The sequence below is a fragment of the Girardinichthys multiradiatus genome, chromosome 10 (genome assembly GCF_021462225.1).
Source record: "Girardinichthys multiradiatus isolate DD_20200921_A chromosome 10, DD_fGirMul_XY1, whole genome shotgun sequence".
Classification (NCBI taxonomy): Eukaryota; Metazoa; Chordata; class Actinopteri; order Cyprinodontiformes; family Goodeidae; genus Girardinichthys; species Girardinichthys multiradiatus.
This window is the reverse complement of record NC_061803.1, coordinates 31,880,063-31,902,758: the sequence shown is the minus strand read 5'-3', so window position 1 is coordinate 31,902,758 and position 22,696 is coordinate 31,880,063. Positions and strand designations below refer to the sequence as shown.

Genomic DNA, 22,696 nt, shown 5'->3' with positions numbered 1-22,696 from the left:
TCCCTTGTAATCATCTGGTTCCATAGCAATTTTTGTAGTATTCATCAGCAAGATTATAACTGCTCTGAATGTTCTATTCTATTCTAGTATTTAGATCTATCTATATTTTCTAACGCAGTAAGTCCTTATTATATTTAAGAATGGGGTCATTAGTTTTACTAGTTGCTATTGTTCTAATATGCTAAGTGCTAATTTCATTAGTTCTTGTGCTTATTTTAATCTCTTTCCATACCTCGATGGGTCTATTCTTATGTGTAGTGTAGGCATCAAAAAGGGTCAGAGTATTGTGTTCATTTAATTGTGAATGTAAGTATTAAATCTGAACCATAGATAACCTTTTTTAAAATCTGGTTCAATTACATTTAACTGTAACTGAGTCCTGTGGAAAAAACTCACTTCTCATCCGTTTAGAAGGCTTAATGAAATTGATGAACACAAAAATGAAGGACACATTATGTCTTATATTCTTAGTTTGTCTTGCCCAGTTTTATAAACACACTGTACAATTTCTCTTTTAATTACACGTTGTATTTATTTCAAGTAACTAAAGTTTGTTTCAATTAACTCAAGTTTTCTCCATTTCAGTCCAGTCCAGTAATTCTGTTAAGGTGCATTTCATCTTGTGTTAAATTTGAGTCTAATTTGATCACTGGAAAAAGTCAAACCATCTGTTAAAATCATGTTTTGAGGGGAAAGGTTGTCCCTTTCTGGTGTTATCATAAAGAACTGACTTAATATTATGGTACTGCTGAGGATCAGAGCGTCAGATAGTTTAAAATGTTTTTACCTTTCAAGCAGGCGTCCATGGCCAGGACTGCTTCTCCAGACCTAATAACTCCAAATTCCAATTAGTTTCATATCAGAAAACAATTTAAATTAAATATATCCTGCCATACATACCCTAATTTTTACACAACATGAAACAGACATTCATTTCACAAAAACAGACAGACAAAATGGATAGACATTGGCCACATAAAAAGTTCGATTGCCCTGTAAGTACAGCATTTTAAAGTGGAACCACTTTGTGTCACTTAATGGTTAAAATTATTTCTTACCCTTTTCTTGTGAGTCGACAATTATTTCCGGGACCCAAACAAGCTCCATCAAACTGTTGTTTTAACTTGTTAAAGCGTCTTTGTGGTTGAAACTTGCTAATATATTTCTCCTCCCTGTCTCCAAGCATTGCAGAACAAGCACGGAGCTCATTTTCTATTGACGTCTCAGTCATTCTCTCACTTCACACACACACGTTCACACACTCTGGCCAACCAGGCGGTACAGCACTGTTTCCTGGTCCACATGAGAGCTTATTTTGTTATCTCTCAGACACCAAAGCTTATTCACAGCAGAGTTTATTCAGTGAGCTAAGGTCTGTTAGATTAGCATGTTAGCTTAGCATGTTAGCATGTAGCAGTCAGTCAGTGTCCATCAGTGTAATATGTCCCCCGTCACTTCCTTTCGCTCATTGTTATAGACACACACACATTCATACTGGCCATTTGATGTTATACTTTTATATTTATACAGCTGTTTATTCAAAAAGGATCCATCCGCTTTTAAATTTTTCTTATGGAAAAATTAGAGAGCTATTTAAACTCAAGACCCCTCTCGGCGGCGTTTTTGGGTTCTTTAAGAGAACCGCAGGATCTTTAAACCATGCCGAGGATGCGCATCTATCTCTGCGTGTTTTACTCACAAGGAAGTAAGCCGCTTTAAGGAGTTTTAAGAAGTCCAAGGAGCTATCGAAACCTAATACTTCCCCTCAGTGATATCTTTTGACCGTTCTTATGGAACGATCTGGAACCGACAGACCCTAACCGAGTTCGTGTGCCTCATTCAATAAAGGAAGCAATAAAGGAACTTCAAACCTACACCCTTAGATTTTAGCCTAAGTTTGGAAGAGTGTACCGTTCTTCCCGGGCTGTCACCTTTAAAATCCAACCGCTTATTAACACGTCTTATCACTTATTAATGCGTACGCTACGCAACAATTATTTTGAACCATTTCTCTGCCTCCAAGAATTACAAAAACAGCTCACTCAGAACTAACAACACAGCCAGAGTGTTTTTGCAGGAAAAACACTGGAGATTTTTATCTCTTTACCTGTTTGCGGCCGCTGCTGTGATGTGTTGTCCTTCCGTGGCAAACCTATCCTATCCAAAAGTGATTTCCGCTTCCGGGGCGCTTGCGGGAACACCAATTTGTCCGAGCTACCACACCCTGTTGGCGGTCAGACACCTCGGAGCCCCTCCGGTCCTTTGGAACCCTGGAAACAGTCACTCACTCTATCTAAAGACTATTAAAGGAACAACTCTCAACCAGTTTCTAACTTTTAGCTCTTTTAATCTAAATTAAAGCAGAGGAATGATTACAGAGATCAGCGCTGAGGCTCCCGTCCCGGACCGTCGCATCTGTTAGAGGATGACAAAGAGCCTCGATAGAAGCTCACATGTAGTTTTATATCTGGCACTCCAATGCAATGGATGTTCGCTCCCTCAGTGATTATCAGTAGACTATGTGTCACCATTGTGGTGTCTATCTGGTAGATTGTGCAGTAGCGGGTGTCCATCGCTAATCTAAGTGTGCTGTAGCTTTCTAATCAAACCAGTTATACCGGCTGCTCCTCTATCAACCCCAGTACCCCAGCCTCAGGTCATTTATGACAAACCTTGGGTCATTTATCAAAAGTGAAAGGGAAATATTAGAACTTATAATTTACTTTACTATTGTATAAAAGGGAAAAACAGCTATGAGCATATTAATAAAAGTTATTCCTAACAGCCTTTCCATAGGCCAATAAGGCATCACAAAATCCAGAATGATAACCGAAAAAACAACCAAAAATGTCAGTACAGGGAGTAAGGGAGAAAAAACTAGATTGGATTGAAGGTCTGTGAATAACTGTTATTTTAATATGCTCCCCATATATATATATATATATATATATATATATATATATATATATATATATATAACTAACTAGGAGCACTGAAACTTAATGAGGGTGCACTGTTGTGTTGCTATAGTTTGGTTTGGGTGAGAACCCTGACAGCGTGTTAGTTGGTAGAGCCAACTGCTGGTATAGTAATCTAGAGAGGAAGTGGATCAAACAATCAATGCTAGTTTCTGGCTCAGCATCAGGCAGGGATGGGCTGGGTCTTGACATGTTTTTGAGATGAAAGAAGATTTAGAGACATATTCCACATAAGACTTAAAGAATAGATAGTCCATGATGACACCGGTGATTCCAATCTGAAAAGGATGGATGGAATGAGTGTCTGTCTATATCCAAAGGCATGTTTTAAAACCTTCTGGAGAACTGTCTTTGGAGCCACAGCCAGGAATTTAGTTACTGTTCCTAAGTTTGTAAATTAGCAGAATAGGCTTTCGAGTCCTGATTGAACAAAGTGGTCAATTCAATGCATAAAGGATGATTTGATCAAGTGGGATTGTGTAAATGGCATAAAGCAGTGTTCCATGCAGACTGCCTTGATGCACTCCTAGATTAACTGGGGCTGCTGGAAAGGCACATTTTGGGTCATCCACGTGTTTGACTAGTAATTTTATTAAAATATAATGTAGTGACAGCCTTGTTAAAAAAAGAAAAAACGTTGAAGATTTTATAAACATTTTTACATGTTGTGATGGAGGCAGAATGTGCAGCAGATTTGTAAAGAGAAAATTGTGTATGGAGATGTTCAGTTGATTGTAAGAAAGACTTGATAGGATATTGTCTGTAGAGACCAGACATTTTTAGACAGCTTGAGTCATTTTTTTAAACTTTTGTTTTCTGAAAATCATTATTTAAGGGTAACTAATCTGTAATTAAGTTTGATATTAAATATGTCCCATTAAAGAATTTAGATTAACTGTTTTCTTGTTCAGGTAGTGATTTCATTGCATTATCTATGTGGTATTTTGGTTAGCTTTTTTATCTCTTGTCTTTAACATTGAGTATCTAATGAAACTTTTTTTGTATAAAATTTTTATTTTTCAGCTTTTGTTATCCAAAAGCTTTTATTAAACTGTATATTTAAGTTTACTGAAACATCCTCTGTTTGAATAAATTGACAGGAAAAAAGATGCAAATTGAGCAGCTTTAAATGCCAGCAGCTGAAAGGTCTCTGTGCAGCGGCAGAAAGTTGCTTCAGGTGACATTGAGCATGTTAAAGGAATGAGTCAGAGTTGCAATTGGCCTATAGTCACCACTGCCCTACTTCTCTCTAACAAAGGTCGTCACAACACTGCAGACTTTCAATTGCTGCTGTTGCTAAGGAGTGTCTAATGACAGCAATGTCAGAAATCTTCTGGATCAGGTTTTTGCAGAGGCAATAGGATTTTTTTACTGAAAAATAAAACTAATGTAACACTTCTGGTTCTTGTTTGGCTCTTGTAAGTGCCACAGGAATGTTTCAACTGGAATTCAGAGACCGAATGAAGGACTTAAGCATCAGCATTAAACATGATTCTGTCTTTGACAATAATTTTGTCATTCTTTCTTTAAACTAACCCTGTTATAATTATAGCAATTTATTCTTGGGTGACCTTTGCAGAACAGTTGTCTGGCATTTGACTGTAAGACAGTGATTTAAATAGATTAAAGTCTGACAAACAGACAAAACACACCAGAAATGTTTAAACTGCCGACTTGAAAGAGGTTCTTCTAAGTTAAAGAGGTTGGGAAACAATCACCGGACTCTACAGAGGAAGTTTATTAGGTGACGGAGTAAATGGGAACATTAGCTGGTGGGAACTGGACTGGAAAAATAGCAAAGAGGGACCAGAAACCAAATGCAGCAAAGTGATGGGGTTGAAAATAAATTAGTATCATCAATGATGTTATGAGTGTGAATTTCTGATGTACTCTTCTGCTTCTTTTTTCACATGATTGCTCTCTTTTTTCTTCTTCTTCACTTTTTCATTGTAGTTTTTTTTTCTTTTTTTCTTCTCTTGGTTTCTCACATTTTCCTTTCTTGTTTTTCACCAACCCATGTTTCCTTTCCTTCCCTCTTTCCCCCATCCTCTCTTTCCTTCCTTTACTTCGCCTCCTTCCTTAATTTCTCCTTGTCCTTAGCATTTCTTTCAGATATCTTTATCAGTTACCAAATTTAATTGTCTTCTTTTATTGAGTACTATTTATTCTTTTTAATCCTTTTTAATTTCTTTATTTTTCCTTTTTCCATATTTTATTTTCCTGTTTTTCTTTGCGTTTTGCCCTTCTTCTGCTAAATCCTTACCACCCTCTGCTGCTCCTCTCACCTCTCCTCCTTGCTGCTGGATTTGTTTTGCTCCTGCTCCAGAGCACATGAGAAGATGTGGGGAGGAGGGAGGAGAGCAGGGGCCTCTGATTGGATGAAAGTAGGTCAGTCCAGCCCACTCCTGTGACCCGGCATTCCTCTAACCAGGCTCAGAGTGCGTGAAGGGAATGAGGAGAAAAGAAGAACGCTGCTGGAAAATAAGTTCCGACTGAACAAAAACTCAGTTTATTATGGGTTAAGAACGCTGTCAAAACCAATGTGTATGTAAAGACGGAAATGTGTGCATATTAGTCAATAGTTGTGCATAAGTAGAATCCAAAAGAGGTATTGTATATTTTCTCTATAAGAATACAAAATAAACTGTTACAGCTTCAAGAAATTAAAAACACAAAGTTCAAGTTTACAGTTGTGGTTTATTCTTTATGAATAAAATATGCTATAACAGTTTGTGAACACAATTTCTTGAGAATATACAGGTCCTTCTCAAAATATTAGCATATTGTGATAAAGTTCATTATTTTCCATAATGTCATGATGAAAATTTAACATTCATATATTTTAGATTCATTGCACACTAACTGAAATATTTCAGGTCTTTTATTGTCTTAATACGGATGATTTTGGCATACAGCTCATGAAAACCCAAAATTCCTATCTCACAAAATTAGCATATTATTAAAAGGGTCTCTAAACGAGCTATGAACCTAATCATCTGAATCAACGAGTTAACTCTAAACACCTGCAAAAGATTCCTGAGGCCTTTAAAACTCCCAGCCTGGTTCATCACTCAAAACCCCAATCATGGGTAAGACTGCCGACCTGACTGCTGTCCAGAAGGCCACTATTGACACCCTCAAGCAAGAGGGTAAGACACAGAAAGAAATTTCTGAACGAATAGGCTGTTCCCAGAGTGCTGTATCAAGGCGCCTCAGTGGGAAGTCTGTGGGAAGGAAAAAGTGTGGCAGAAAATGCTGCACAACGAGAAGAGGTGACCGGACCCTGAGGAAGATTGTGGAGAAGGGCCGATTCCAGACCTTGGGGGACCTGCAGAAGCAGTGAACTGAGTCTGGAGTAGAAACATCCAGAGCCACCGTGCACAGGCGTGTGCAGGAAATGGGCTACAGGTGCCACATTCCCCGGGTCAAGTCACTTTTGAACCAGAAACAGCAGCAGAAGCGCCTGACCTGGGCTACAGAGAAGCAGCACTGGACTGTTGCTCAGTGGTCCAAAGTACTTTTTTTGGATGAAAGCAAATTCTGCATGTCATTCAGAAATCAAGGTGCCAGAGTCTGGAGGAAGACTGGGGAGAAGGAAATGCCAAAATGCCAGAAGTCCAGTGTCAAGTACCCACAGTCAGTGATGGTCTGGGGTGCCGTGTCAGCTGCTGGTGTTGGTCCACTGTGTTTTATCAAGGGCAGGGTCAATGCAGCTAGCTATCAGGAGATTTTGGAGCACTTCATGCTTCCATCTGCTGAAAAGCTTTATGGAGATGAAGATGTCATTTTTCAGCACGACCTGGCACCTGCTCACAGTGCCAAAACCACTGGTAAATGGTTTACTGACCATGGTATCACTGTGCTCAATTGGCCTGCCAACTCTCCTGACCTGAACCCCATAGAGAATCTGTGGGATATTGTGAAGAGAACGTTGAGAGACTCAAGACCCAACACTCTGGATGAGCTAAAGGCCGCTATCGAAGCATCCCGGGCCTCCATAAGACCTCAGCAGTGCCACAGGCTGATTGCCTCCATGCCATGCCGCATTGAAGCAGTCATTTCTACAAAAGGATTCCTGACCAAGTATTGAGTGCATAACTGTACATGATTATTTGAAGGTTGACGTTTTTTGTATTAAAAACACTTTTCTTTTATTGGTCGGATGAAATATGCTAATTTTGTGAGATAGGAATTTTGGGTTTTCATGAGCTGTATGCCAAAATCATCCGTATTAAGACAACAAAAGACCTGAAATATTTCAGTTAATGTGCAATGAATCTAAAACATATGAATGTAAAATTTTCATCATGACATTGTGGAAAATAATTACCTTTATCACAATATGCTAATATTTTGAGAAGGACCTGTAAACAACAGCGATTTGGCGTCACGTGATCTCAGGCTGGTTAGTGGAGTACAGAGTTAGTCGATTCGAGTTGCGCATGCGCTGTCACACTCCTCACGGCCAGTAAATGTAGTGCCGGAATGGGAGATAACTCAATCCAAAAGGAATATCAGGAACAGAGGGGAGATTGGGGGGGGGGGGGGGGGGGGGGTCAAGTGTATTATAAATAAAGCATTGTTCTTATTTTTTACTAAATTAAAAGATAGAATATAGTGGGTGGGTGGAGTTATACAATGATGTACAGTAGGTGGCGGTACGCAGAAGAAGAAGCGGCAGCAGCACTACAGCCAAGATGAGGGACCAAGACCATATATTAACGACATTAAAACATATATAAACTTTTTAACATTACCTGACTTTGTACCGTAGTTCCTTGGTCCGTCATCTTGCCGCTAGTGCTGCTGCTTCTTCTTCTTCTTCTGCTGGCGGTCCGCAACAAATTCAGAGGTGCATACCGCCACCTACTGTAAATCATTGTATAACTCCACCCACTATATTCTATGTTTTAGTTTTGTATTTCATAAAAATAAGAACAATGCTTTATTTATAATACTCTTGATTTCCCCCCTATCTCCACTCTGTTCCTGATATTCCTTTTAGACTGAATTATCTCCGATTCCAGCACTACTGGCGGTGAGGAGTGTGACAGCGCATGCGCAACGCGAATCGACTAACTCTGCTCCACTAACCAACCTGAGATGATGTAAATTCGTATTCTCATAGAAAAAAAATCGTATTTACAAACTGTTATAGCATATTGTATTCATAAACAATAAACCACAACTGTGAACTTGAACTTTTGATTGTTATTTCTTGAAACTGTAACATTTCAGTTTGTATTCTTATAGAGAAAATAAACAAAACCTCTTTTGGATTTTACTTATGCACAACTATTGACTATGAATATGCACACATTTCCATCTTTACATACACATTGTTTTTTGGACAGCAGTGTGTGCGTGGTTGTTTGTGTGTTGCCCTGCAATAGACTGGCGACCTGTCCAGGGTGTACCCCGCCTCTCGCCCATAGACTCCTGGAGATAGACACCAGCTTCCCCGCAACCCACTATGGAATAAGTGGTAGAAAATGAATGACTGACTGATGACTGTTTTTGACTGCGTTCTTACCCCATAGTTTATTGTTTTCACTTTCTGTGATCATCAACAGATTAATCACTTTTCTCCTTTAAAGCATAATTTATTGTTTCCCAGTTTGTCTGGAATTAGAGACATAATCAGCCACTAGGCACCACTGACAGGTAACCTATTTTATTATCTGGTTCCTCTTTTATCTCTCAGTGAGAGGGATTTCAGGTGAACTTGGAAGCAGAAAAAAAATAGCAGGCTTGTAAATCTGAGCAACTTCAGCCAGAACAAAACTGTCACAGCTTAACTCGGTGAAATGGGTCGGAGCATCTTTACAACTGCAGCTCTGTTTGCTGGTCCTGTTCTAGAGGGTCAGTCAGGATGTTCTAAAACTGGTCCAAGAATGGAAACCCCGAAAACCCAAGATAGGAAGGTGATGGACACTGTCACCACAGACCCGGGGCTCAGGAGGCCCATGCAGATTATGGTCCACCAGCAAAATGTCCTACAAAGAACACATGAGCACCAGAACCTGACCACAGAGTGATAGAAGGTGGCCTGCTCTGAGGGATCAGGTTTTCTTAGCATTAGGTTGCACTGTCGGAAGGTTGCAGTCTGGTAGGGGCAGTGGGATACTTGGGCAGTATCCTGGGAAGCTTTGAGTCCTGTTGGATGATTTATTCCAGTATTCCCTGCAGGCTTTGCACACACAAACAACCGTGCACACACTCATTCACACACCTAAGGCCAATTTAGATAGACCAATTAACCTAACAGGCATGTCTTTGGACTGTGGGAGGAATCCAAAGGTGAAAACCCACGCATGTACGGGAGAACATGCAAACTCCATGCAGAAAGACCCCCGGCCGGGAGTCGAACCAAGAAGGCAACAGTGCTATCAACTGCGCCACCGTGCAGCCCTCAATTGAATAAAAAAAATACTAAATTAATCCCAAAGGGACATTAAAGATGCACGAAGGTCCAAACCCAAAACGTCAGGATTTAAAGGATCTGCTGCAGACAGCCTGGTGCCTGATACTATCAGACCCACAGTGGTCCAGATCTGCTGTGAGTGTATAATAAACACAGGTCATACATGGTGCTGTTAAATTTCAAAAACTACTGATGTCATCTCTGATATCTGATTATTTCTATTAAAATGACGCTTTATTACTAATATGCGCTTATATTTCCGGTTAATTAAGAGTTAAAGCCTCTGCTGGCTGAACTGAAAGTGTGTGTGTTCGTGTGTGTGCGCGAGCTAGGGGAGTGGAGAGGCGGGTGCCTGGCTCGCAGTTTGACGTCATCCCTTAGTTGTCACGCAGGCTGTCAAGAGTCGCTCAGTGCGCTTCTCCCGCAGCCACATGCGCTCCTAAGCACGAGCGTTGCGTTTATTTTAAGAAGCGTTCCATGATTTCTGCTCTTCTCCGGCTGTTAGTGTAATCTGCAGAACAACAAGCTGCCTCCGAACCACCGACGCTCTCTGCTCTCCTCTGCCCGCTGCCGCATCTCCTCTGTTTTTCCGGTTTGTCCGACGCAAGGAGGCGTGATGGAGAAGATGTCCCGCCGGCACCCTCTGCCGCTTAATCCCGCCTTTCTGGCGCCGAACCCGCATGGAGTTCTGAAGTCCCTGCTAGAGAACCCGATGAAGCTACCGCTGCATCATGAAGGTGAGGCTGGAGGAAACTCTTCATTTATTCCCCGAATAATGTTCTCTGTCTTCCTGCTTCTTTCTAGTAACATTCCAGGCTCAGAGGAATGCAGGTTATGTCTATGTTTACTGTAAATCTTTGTTCCTGAACTTTCAGAGCTGCGCTGCTCATGCAGAGCTGCGCAGTTGTGCGTCAAGCGCACAAAGTTTCCATCCTGGCAGGGAGCGTCCTTGTGCAGTCAGGCTGAGCAGGAAGAATTTGGTCCTGCAGATAGGCAAAAACTGTTCCTCAGAGTGATCAGAAATATTCAGATTTGTTCTGCCTCTGTCAGCAGAGGTTCCGTTAACTGGATGGTTCGGTTTAAAACTCTCAATAAGACTCGAGAGATGTGCTTCCCGAAAAACTCTTCATTAGGTCATGCATGCCGTTTAAATCACTTTAGAAACAATGTTTTTAAATGTTCACCTCAGCTTAGTTTTTAATTATCAGTCATTTAATGATGGAGATTATCTGCTAACTGTTAAAACTGTAAGAAGAAAGAGAATAAAATCCTAGAAATGACTTATTCAAATTTCTTCTTTTTGTCCAGTCATAAGTTAAAAATCTATTTTCTCATACACACACGTACAAATTAAATTATCTGTGTGTGTATGTGTGTGTGTGTGTGTGTGTGTGTTCCTTTCTTGGCATCACAGTGAGAACCATTTTCCCGATTTCACCATCGAATTAAAGACCGTTTGTACCAAAGTGAGGACATTTTGCTGGTCCTCACGACCTATCTTGCTAACGGTTAGGTTTAGGACTAAGATGTGAATTGAGTTTAGGTTAAGGTTAGGGTTAGGCATGCACTGGTAATGGTTAGGTTTAGGGTTATTGTCAGGGTTAGGGCATAGAAAGGGTTGAAAATGACTGAAAATCAATGGAAGTCAATGGGAGTCAACACATGGTCCTCATTACATATAGCAAAACAAGTGTGTGTGTGTGTGTGTGTGTGTGTGCTTAAAACATGTCTGCATAAATCTGTTTATTGCAGTCAGTTTAGTTGTTCTGCAAGTTCTCAACATCTAAACTTCAAAGTATTATGTTAACTTAAAATGCATTGATCATAACTGTGTCCCGTTGGACCTTTGATAAATAAGGGTTCTCCTGTATCTGTGGACTTTTTAACATAGTTCCGTTCTGAGCAGCCAGTCAGAGTGAAGTCACATGAAGGAGTTTCAGAACCTGATCAGCTCAGACTGAGTTTGCATTTCAGAGATGTTGCTGACACTAGAGCCCTCTCCGAATGTTATCAATAGATAATAAGTACACAGGTTTGTAGTACCAGAGTTACCCGTTAATTGGACTGAATTGCAGTTTGTTCATTAAAGGTAATCGCAGCTTTTCTCAAAGGGACATTTTATCTTTATCCTCATCTATACCTATCTGTGTTTTTTTTATTTCCGACTCTGCAGATCAACCTTTATGGATTCACAGTTCAGAGCAGTCTTTATTTGTCAGGTTCCATCCATACATCCATCCAGCCTGATGGGGGCAGCACTGAATAGGCAACTGAAATGAAGTGATAATCAGTGAGGGAGGAGATCTCTTGTTCAAAAGAGCAAAAATTGTTTTCTCGTGGGAGTAGGTATAATCTTAAACCAGGGGTCTCTAGCTGCAACTCTCAAGAGCTTTTGTCCTACAACCTTTGAATCCAGTGACTGAACCATCATTTCAGGAGTAATTCGTAGGTTTTGGAAAGATCATTCAGTCAAAGATGGCAGGACAGTGGCTCTTGAGGACAGAAGTTTGAGACCCAGACCTTAAACCATGGGCAGCCTGTCACAGTGATCTGCATTTAACATGTGAGTCGCTATTAAGAATGCAAATGTGCAGAATTAAAATATGATAGAAAAAGATCGCCTCATCTCAGCGACCTAACAACTAGAGCTGATAGTTAAAATGGAGTGCAAATGTCTTCTACCTGGTGCGCTGCTTGCCTCGCGTTATGACAAATTGTGCACAATCACTGCTTGTGAGCTGGACTATGTGCGCCTTCTGTGCCTGCGTCTTATTGCCTTATATGGAATTTGATGTGACACAATGACATCTGCTTGCAGTAAAAGTAGAAACAAACTTTTAATATTTAAATGTACCTTGAACTTGTTAGAATTCAGCAGTTTAATTTGTGTCTGGATGTAAGCAAAGTTGTCAAACTAAACACTGTTACATGTTTGTAAGGCCCCTTTGGGTTTTATGTCTAAATAAAAGAAGTTAATATTAATTAAGAAGAAGAATTTTAATGCATATCAGAAAAAATAATTATTTAGCACCAGCAGTCATCTGTCCAGTGATCTGTCTGTCTGCCAATCTGTCCATCCATACATCCATCATTATGAAATAGGAGGTCATCTGATTGGAACTGAGGCAAATTTATTGGATTATTAAAGAATATTTTTAACATTGTTTTGTAGTCTTGCAAAGTTGTAAATTGCCAAAACAGAAGAATGTATCTGATGTTAAACTGTAAACACTCAGCTGTAAGCATTCCAGGTTGCAGTCTCCAACATAACCCTGTTTATCTTAGTCTGAAATGATTGTTGCATTTTCTTTATTTTCCAGCTTGTAGCAAAGAGCAGGAGAAAGAGAAGAACCTGGAGGAAGAGTGCAATGCCCCTCAGTCAGCTTTCCTGGGACCAACTCTGTGGGACAAAACCCTCTCCTATGATGGAGACACCTTTCAGCTGGAGTACATGGACCTGGAAGAGTTCCTGTCGGAGAACGGGATCCCGGCCAGCCCCTCCCAGCACCAGCAGGACCAGCACCAAGCACACCACGCCCTGCAACGCCCGCCGCCCATCATGACCACAGTGCGGCCCACCCCGGCACGCTCGGTGATGGACCTCAGCAGCCACGCCTCCACATCCATCGTCTCCCCCAACTGCCTGCACAGCAGCCCAGCAGCCGCAGGTAAATCACTCCATTATTTGGTCTTAGCTGTGCGGCTACTTTGAAATATTCCTAGCATTTGTTGCTCATTTTATAGCTTATTTGGGTTATCTCACATGCTTTAATTTTTAATTTTGTAGCTGTTTTCTCTGATTGCGTATTGAAAAAAAAACAAAAACAACCTCTTCCAGTTTTGTTGAGAGTCCTTTTTTTCTGAACTCATCATTTAGTCACTCCAGCCGAATCTGTACAAGCTGCTTAGTTTTCGGTGCATTAAAAGCAGAGTGTCATCAGCAGAGCTGTGATTCAGGATTCTTGGTCTATAATGAGTCACTATTTCTAAATAATTTAGATGCTATCACAAGGTACTCTCTGGATCTGATATCTGGTCATTAAATGCGAATTAGAACCTACAACTGCTCTTAAAAAGGAAAGCTTAAATTATCATATTGATTAGGTAAAAAAAAAAAAAACTGTACCTAGTACTTTGGATCCATTCGTAGTAATACACTCAGATGTTGATTTTTATTTTGTTAGATCCAACCTGCTTTATTCTTTCTGAATCCTGTCATATTTGACAAAAGATACACAAAATTAGATAGATGCATTGATAATTAAGCTTTTATTGATGTGTAATCAATTTAAATATTAAGGCTAGTTTATAATATTAAATATATACTTTAACTGGCAGTATTTATTTACTGAGATGTTGCTGGGTTAACACTGATTCGGAGCTTGCAGGGCTGTGGCCCTAAAAAACTGACCTTCTTAACATCAGTTTTTGTGCTTCTGTTTGCACGTGACTCCTTCAAAGTTGATCACCTGTACGTTAGTCAGACAAACAGACAGACTAAAACCCTGTTTGCTCGGATCTACCAGAAGCACAAGCTTCAGATCATCCTCATGCCAGGATGATCTGCTGCATAGGGGTCGTGTAATAAGGCAGGAGGATGGGGTCAGGTGACAGCATAGCGGGTGCAAAAGTGACTTGAGCTTAGATGGGGTAAAGATCAGATCATACAGATAAGAACCTGCTGTTGTTAGGGGCAGGAGTTGGAAATATGCCCCTGCGTAGTTTGCATGTGTGCATGCTCATGTGCCTTGGCTGTTTGTGCACGCTCATGTTCCCTCCTTTCCGCCGTTCACTTTCTTAAAGAGAACATTCTCTTTTCAGCTCTTCTGCTCTCAGTGACCCTCAGAAAACAAGCCATACTAACAGCATGAAGAGACATGTGACATGTTGAGTGTGTGTGTGAGTTAGTATGTGTATTTGACTGCCCTCCCAGCACGAGATCAGTGTTTTAAGAACACAGTGTTCTCTGCAGAAGTAGGCCAAGGGGCAGCTCTCACATCCACACATTTCCCTCTGAGTGTTTACATTCACATCCACTAATAAGTCACACACACACACGCACACACACACATTAATGTACATAGCATAGTTTTTCCTCTGATCCTGGAGCTGACTGTTTGAAGGTCTCCTGCAGATAAATTTGGAAAATTTCCTCTTTGTCTCTTTTCTAAGAATCCAAAAACTTTGTTTGCTCTACAAAAACTCCCCAAACTCTGATAAGACAGTAGATTTCAGAGGTAAACAATTCGGTCTTGTCAGGACACTGGAAGGTTGGATTTTCGCTGTCTTTGTTTTAAAAACTCTCCATCAGAAACTGTCCCCTTAAGTTTCAAAAACACTTTGATTTGTTTTGGACTGTATCACTTAGAAATCAAATAAGTAAGCATGAAATAATTTGACCAAGTTAGTATTTGACTTTGGTCAGTGTGTTTGTTGGTGACACTTGTGCTTGACTTGATTAGAATGCTGTGGTTTGGCAAAAACCAGAAAGATGAAAGATGGAAAGCTACCTATTCCCTGACAATCGAAGGAAAATAACAGCGACTGAATTTACACAAACATTGTTTTATGTGGATTTTAGTCATGCCTAAAGATTTTTGACAGAATATTCTCAAAACGTTCTTGTCTCTTAGTGTTTTATCTGGGAAGCATTTAAGATTTTCTACAGCAAAATGGGATAATCCTTCAAGTAGCTGGCACAGTCCCTTCTTCTAAAAATGTTTTTTAGGCCTGTTTAGAAAATAAGTAAAAAATGCCTGCATAAAATAATTTGACAAAACAATACATCTAAACAATAATTATTTAACTAACAACAAAACTAACCCAACATCTATTAAATATGCAAAATATGATATAAAAATATGATTTATATGATAACATTTTTTTATTAATTGCCATAAAAAACATTAATAAATTTGCATATTTTTAAAAACACAGGTGAATCAGTGAACATGTTCAAATAAATGAATAAAAATTTTTGAATGTATAAATAAATAAATGGCTACGTAAATCAATCAATCTGGCAAAAAAAAAAAAAGAATAAATTACCTTTTGTACATCTATAACAATAAAAAAGATACAAGAAGACTTTATTTGATATAGTTGACAGCTTAAAAAAGCTTTATTTTCCCTATTTTTCATGTCATATTTAGATTAGAACAATGATACAAAATAAAGGGTGTCACTATACATTAAACAAGATATTATATTGGGGTTTGTGATAGCAAAACAAATTTCAATATTTATTTTTAGCATCTTTAAATTTATTGAGGATAATTGACAATGGTACCAGAACTTACACAGTGCAACAAATTAGAGTATACTATAGGTCACATCCAGTGGGTGCTGTCAGTGTTTTTCCACTCACAAGCTCAAATCATTTTTCCATCCCGAGCCTGATATCAGCAGCTCCTAACTGTGTTTGATTTCAGCAGCAGCCACAGATAATCTGTTGCTATTTTGGCCAAATATAGCAGCGTAATCTAGTGCATAATCTGTCACGTTTGTATTCCTACAAGCCCACAGGACGCACAGCCGATAAAGAACAAGGGACAGGTTAGTCGGAGTCAGAGCAGATCCACAAAAATCCTGCAGGAGAAGTGGAAGAGCAATGAAGGTTTCATTCTTCATCTCAGGCACACCTGCTGTCACGTGTTTTAGCTCCTTCCCGAATGGTTTCTTCTCCTTTCACAGGTTTTGGCTTCAGATTTCAGATTAAATCCCAAAAAGAACAACATAGGAAAGGCACGTGGATATCAGAGACAAGAACAGACAGGGTGGAGACAGCTTCAGTTACCTACATCCGGCACAATTCAACTAAAAATCAAGTAAATTAGAAGAAAAAATAAAAAAGATGGAATAACCTGGTGAATAAATATGCACACCCATAAACCATTATATCTGTTGAAGCGCCTTTCCATTTAGTCTTCTTGGGTTTACACCAGCCATCAACTATAGTGAATTTAAAGTTTAGCTAGCTGTCCTAGTAGGATTTTCTTGACATTTGCATCAACGCCAGAATTTACAGAGAGGTTAGAAAGGATCCAAAGGATGACAGGGTACAAACAGTCCCATAGCATTATTATACTATGGCAAAGTGAAAACAGTCATCAATATTTAGAAAATATGGGACAAGAGTGACCTTTCAAAAACGGGATATTTCTCCAACTGAATTGAAAAAAACAAGCCAGAAACTGGAAAGGCAGGCTTACAAGAGGACAACAGCAGTACTGAAGGAGCTGCAGGAATTTTACAATAAGGACTGGTTGTGTTCTGAATGTGTCTGGACTACAGATTGGGGTTAAAAGACTGAAGTCCCTTTGCTTCTAAAGAAAACATTCAGGCCTGGTGAAAAAGAATGTCCTTTGGTGGGATGGAACCAAATATGAGGCTTTAGGACCACAGTTCCAAAAGGTATTCTGGCACAAAAACAACACTGTGCATCACCAAAGGAAAACCATGCACCCAATGAAACATGGTGGTGGCAGCATCAAACTCTGGGGTTACTTTGCTTCAAAAAGTGAGGTTTTTGTCAAGTCTGGTAAATTTTTGAACAATTCCAAAACCAGTACGTTTTGGCCTGTGATCTTCAGCAGAAGATCCCCCTGTTACCCTCATGACGAGACCTCGAATAAGGCCAGATGTATGAATGAATTCATGGAAGGGAAGGGAAGGATGGATAGATGGATAGACAGACAGACAGACAGATGGATGGATGGAAACACTATAGGATTACAGAATCAGAAATCAGAAATATCAGTTGCTAGATGAGTAATATCTTCAGGTCGGCTGATTCTTATTTCAAGTAAATTTAAGAAACTGAGTCACATAAACTTGACAGGTGGTGCATTTTTGATAAACTTTATTTAAACCTGTATTAGGACACATTTTCTGATGGTTTGTATTATTTTCTTCTGAAAACCATTTTCTAGAATCACAGCTAGTTTTCTATGAATCCCCTCCATCCATCTGATATCTTATCAGTCAAGCATGCTCTCAGGTCTCTGTGGGAAACATCAGGAAATGCACCTGAACGACACACGTTCTGCACTAACACGCACGTGTCGGGGCGTCTGTCAGCATCACGTTTTTACAGCAGTCATGCACCCACCTGCTCGTCCACATGTGACCTCAAGCCTCCAGCTCCCCATCCCTCAGTCACACCTGCTGCATTCAGCAGCGCCTGTCTGCAATGCAAGCTGCCTTTAAATCACTTATTCTTTTAAGGCTGGACACCACAGAGGACATCCCGCAGAACCAAAGCCAGCAGATCAAACAAAGTTGACACTGAATGAAACAGACACAGCAAAGAGTCAACCTAGAATGAAGGAACTGATGTCAAATAACCTTCAGTTACTTATCAACAGTTTTTAACCTTGTGGCAGATATAAAGATTGCGCAGAACTTCCACTGTACACACACACAAACTGTAATCAGCTGGAGAGGAAAATTCAGGAACTGTAGAACAGAAAACAAAATGCAAACTTGCATGTTCTAAACATAACAAGGACTATCTTTTAGCACCTTCAGGATTTGAACATGGATTAAGAAAAGCTTTATTTAAGTCAAAATGCAGGCATTAATACAAAACAGGAAACCACTTTTTAGAACTTCAAAAAGTCCTTATTATATTCTTGTGCGATGACTTGAAGCAAGTCACACAATCTACTGCACTAAATTCCAGAAAGTAACCAGTTCTGTTCAAGTAACCCATATTAGATGGAACCTGTAAGTAAACTGTAAGATATGGAATGAACCCTGAAAGTCGGGTTAAGGAACGTGCAAACTCCAGAAAGTAACCTGTAAATTTTCTTAAAGTAAATTCTAAATTCTGTTACCTCTAAACTTTGTCAACGTAACCTGTAAAATACAAAAGCTAACATGTAACTCACATTAAAATAACCAGTAAGCTTAATAAAAGTAGACACCCATTTTTGGCAAAGTAACCTTCAAATACTTCTTAACCTGTTAGTTCTCCTAAAGTAGCATGTAAGCTACAGAATGTAACCTGTGAGTTATGGTATGGCAATCTGTAAGTATCTAGAAAGTAACACGTAACATTTGGTAAAAGTAGCCTGTAAATTACAGAAAATAATGTGTAAGCTTCTGGTGAGGTAACCTTTAAGTAGTAGAAGTAGCATATGAGTTCTTGTAAAGTAACCTTCAAGTTATAATAAGCAGCCTTCAAATTTTGTTAAAGTACCCAGTAAACTAAAGAAAGTAACCTGTAAACTCCAGAAACCAACTTAAAAGATATTTTAAAGCAGTCTACATATTAAAGAAAAGTATCTGCAAAATTACCTGAAATTTACAGAAAGTAACCTGTAAATTCTAGTGAGGTAACCTGTGACCTCCACAAAGTGATCTTAAAGTTGCCCTTGTAATGGAGAAAATTACTTGTAAGTAACTTGTGACATGTGTTGGTTTTGTAAGGTAACCAGTAAGTTGTGTGAAAGTTTTGTGTGGCCCAGAAAAAAACCTGTGAGTTCTAGTAAAGTTACCTGTAAGCTCTAGAAAGCAACCTATAAGACTAAAAATATGAAAGAATACGTCAAGTAAAATGTTCTGTGAATAGATAAAAGAAAATGTAGCAGTGATGAAAGTGGAAGAAAAACAGAAAATATGTCATTTAAAGATGAAAACTGGTTTAGAAACTGTAGGAGATAAGCTAACCACAGCTCTGCCTTCATCCTTCAATATTTCTCTTGTTATTGCAGATTACAGTTTCTATTATCATTAAGTTAGACTGCCGCAATGAATTTGTTAAGAGAAAATGAAAACTCATGCAAAGAATGAATATATCTTGGTCTCAGCGCTTATAATTGAAATAAAAAGCACTTTGTCACCACCTGGTGGTTGAAACTTAACACTGGAGCTTAAACCTAGTGAATTACTAAATCAAATGTACTCTCTCACAACTGTTCTTATGCTACCGCAAAATCTTTACAAAAGAGAAAGAAAGAAACAAATACAAATAGACAATGAAAATCAGTAAAACTTAGAGGAGGGAAGAAACCAAAAAACAAAAACAGAATCAAGTAGAAATGTATACAGACTGATGAGCAAAGGAAAAATGTACAATAATTGTTAAAGGAATCATAGAAACTAAAAGCATAATTAAAGAAATTATTAAAGAATGAATAACAGCAAGGATAATAAAAGTAAAAAAAGTCAAAAACAGGCTTATTTCTTTTTTATAGCACTCCTCTCTCTTCTTCTTCAGGCCTCCCAAACTCCAGAAACACTCCCAGCCCCATTGATCCAGAGTCCATCCAGGTTCCAGTCAGCTATGAACCCGACCCGGCGGACTTGGCTCTGTCCAGCGTTCCGGGTCAGGAGATCTTTGATCCACGCAAGCGCAAATTCTCTGCCGAGGAGCTGAAGCCTCAACCAATGATCAAGAAGGCACGGAAGGTTTTCATTCCCGAAGATCTGAAGGTAAGTTGGAACCGGTCCTGAGGGTGGTACTGGTCCAGTCGGCCCAGTTTTCTCTTCTGTTAAGTTTTGTTTCTGCTTGTTGGTCACTGCTTGTCTTCTCAGAACAGAACGTCCCATATTAGAGAATGAAGATCAAACCTGATTCCCTTTTTGTATTCTGTAATTTGACAGCAGTAAAATGGAGGATCAAACTGGAAAACTATTTTCCCTGAACTGCAGAAACAAAGGAGGGATGGCTCCCCTCCTCATGATCTGCATCAGTCCAACCTGCAGACAGCTGCAGGTTGGACTGCACATCATCCAGATGTGTATCTTAATATGGGATTTAAAGATCTGAACAGATCTCCCTCATCTGTCACAGCTGATAAGAGCCTCACAGCAGCATCGGCATGCTGGAACACATAGAGTCCTTGGCCTGTCCGTCAGCAGATCTGCCCTCCTATTGGCCAGCTTCCTCTCCATAAGGGCGTGTCCTCCAGGTTAAGCAGCTTAAATGAGAGTGAAGAAGGCAGTGGTGGTGCTGTGATCCATCTGTCTGCCTCGCTTTTTAATTGTTCAGGAAAAAATTAGAGGCAAGTCTCAGCAGATGGAGGACAGAGAAGCAAACTCATTATTTTACTGCACTGGCCGCCCTTTTGCTTATATTTCAAATTTTCAGTAAATCAGATCTAAATTTTCATCAGCCTGATGTGCACCTGCTGCAGATAATATGCCCTTTTAAAGTATATCATTGCATCCATAAATATTGATTGATGGTTTTGGTGCATATGTATTCATTAAAGTACCTTTGATTTTTTACATTGACTTAAAGTAGGCATTGTCGTAGTCTGTTTTTTCATTTTGAAATGTGGAATTTAAATAGATTTAAAATGGAAAGATTCTTTTACAACAGTAAACCTTACATAGATGATTATACTCACAAAAGATAGGTATGACAGAGCTTTGTCATTAACAATGAAGGCATTTTCTAGAGGCTGGATGTGTCCTGCTCATAGGGACCTACTATAAGAGGCATGTCCCTGGATTTGCAACAAAGGAACTTTCTAAATGGTCCATACATCATGCAAATGAAATACTACCTCTAGAAAAACATTTTTAAATTTAAAGGCCACAAAACAGAGAATGTGTCTAAAGGCCTGAATAGTTTGTATCCTACTTAAGTTTTATTCAGTTTGATTTTCAAAGCTATTATATCAATTCTTTAATTTTGTACTTTTATTTACGTAATATGCTTTCCCTTCAAATCAAAACTGCATGAAAATGTTTTTCCAATTTGAGGGAAAACAGAAGTGGGCCTAAGAGCCCCACCCCAAACATCCGCCATTTTTCCATTTTATATCTTTGAAGTGATCCTTTTTTTGTTTTTTCTGTTTCCTTTTGAGCAGGATGATAAATACTGGGCACGGCGCAGGAAGAACAACATGGCTGCGAAGCGTTCCCGCGACGCTCGGCGGCTCAAGGAAAACCAAATAGCCATCCGGGCCTCTTTCCTGGAGAAGGAAAACTCTGCTCTGAGACAGGAGGTGGCTGACCTAAGGAAGGAGCTTGGACGGGCCAAGAACATCCTGGTCAAGTATGAGGCCCAGCACGGGCCGCTGTGATGAGGACCTTTACATCACACACACCAGCGACCCTCAATGCATGCAGTTCTTATTCCAACTGACTCAACTCTCCTAAACTACAACATTAAATTAACCTTCAGGCAGCATTTTTTCTCAGTCATTTTGTGTTTCAACCACACAACGAATCCTTTATTTTCTTTAAGCATCAGACTTACATGAACTGTGACTTTAACCTGCTCTGAGTCGAGTCAAAAAAACCACACCCGCGCAAATATTTCTGCGTGTGTGGACTTCTGAGCCCAAGATCTGATTCTCCACCTTCGTCCTTTCACTCCTGTTCATCATCATCCTCCCTCCCAGCACTTTAGAACAGTGGATGTGTGCTACAGACTCTGCCCCCTGCAGGTGTGTTCCAACAGTACACCTGTTTACATGTATATACTTGGCCCTGAAGACTGTACACAAATAATCTCTGCCGCCTCCAGGTCTATGAGACTGCCTCCTCTTTATATCTGAAGTCCTCAACCAGATTTAATGTTTATGGCTTGTAGAAATATATGGAGTTCAAAAAACAAAAGAAACTATTTATTTCCTGCTAGAGATCTATTTTTTTATTGTTTACGCCCCCAAAATAATGGAAGCTTACATAGTAGCTTTAAATCCATTAGGGAAGGTGTCTTTACACGCTATAAAATATGAAAAATCTTTATTAAAAGTAGAACCCAAAGAGATTCAGCACTTTCGTTTAGCTTGTTTTGAAGGCCCCTAGTGGAGAGGTTCAGGGTTCTGCAGAGCCCTCACTCAGGTTCTTTCACACTGCCGGATTGGCTCTGATAAAAAAAAAAAAGAAAACAGACTTGGTTTTCATTTTTAATTTAATGCTAGAAACTGTCACAAGAAACATTAACAATATCCTACAAAGATTTTCAAATCTAAAAAACCTGAATTGGTTGGTAGGGAACCATACCTTGTGTAAACCAGCTGATTCTAAAGCTGGTGTACACTGCTTTAGAATCCTGGCACAGAAACCTCTGTGCCATGTTGTAATAGTCAGTCAGTTAGTCATTTTCTACCACTTATTCCATAGTGGGTCACAGGGGAGCTGGTGCCTATCTCCAGCAGTCTATGGGCAAGAGGCAGGGTACACCCTGGACAGGTCGCCAGTCCATCGCAGGGCAACACACAAACAACCAAGCACACACTCATTCATACACCTAAGGGCAATTTAGAGAGACCAATTAACCTAACAGGCATGTCTTTGGACTGTGGGAGGAAGCCAGAGTACCTGGTAAGAA

General features: G+C 39.7%; 1 protein-coding gene across 2 annotated transcripts; it reads left to right on the top strand.

Moving 5' to 3' along the window:
- Nucleotides 1-9,754: 9,754 nt before the first annotated feature.
- On the top strand, nt 9,755-22,281 carry hlfb (HLF transcription factor, PAR bZIP family member b). 2 transcript variants are annotated; one of them, XM_047376193.1, is made up of 4 exons: nt 9,755-10,139; nt 12,723-13,070; nt 19,625-19,839; nt 21,222-22,281. In XM_047376193.1, exons 1-4 carry the CDS (start codon nt 10,019-10,021, stop codon nt 21,438-21,440), a joined length of 903 nt encoding a protein of 300 aa, XP_047232149.1. In that variant the 5' UTR covers nt 9,755-10,018; the 3' UTR covers nt 21,441-22,281. The 2 variants fall into 2 exon arrangements, with proteins under 2 accessions (XP_047232149.1, XP_047232150.1); XM_047376194.1 differs by having other exon boundaries at nt 9,760-10,139; nt 21,225-22,281.
- Nucleotides 22,282-22,696: the final 415 nt, after the last annotated feature.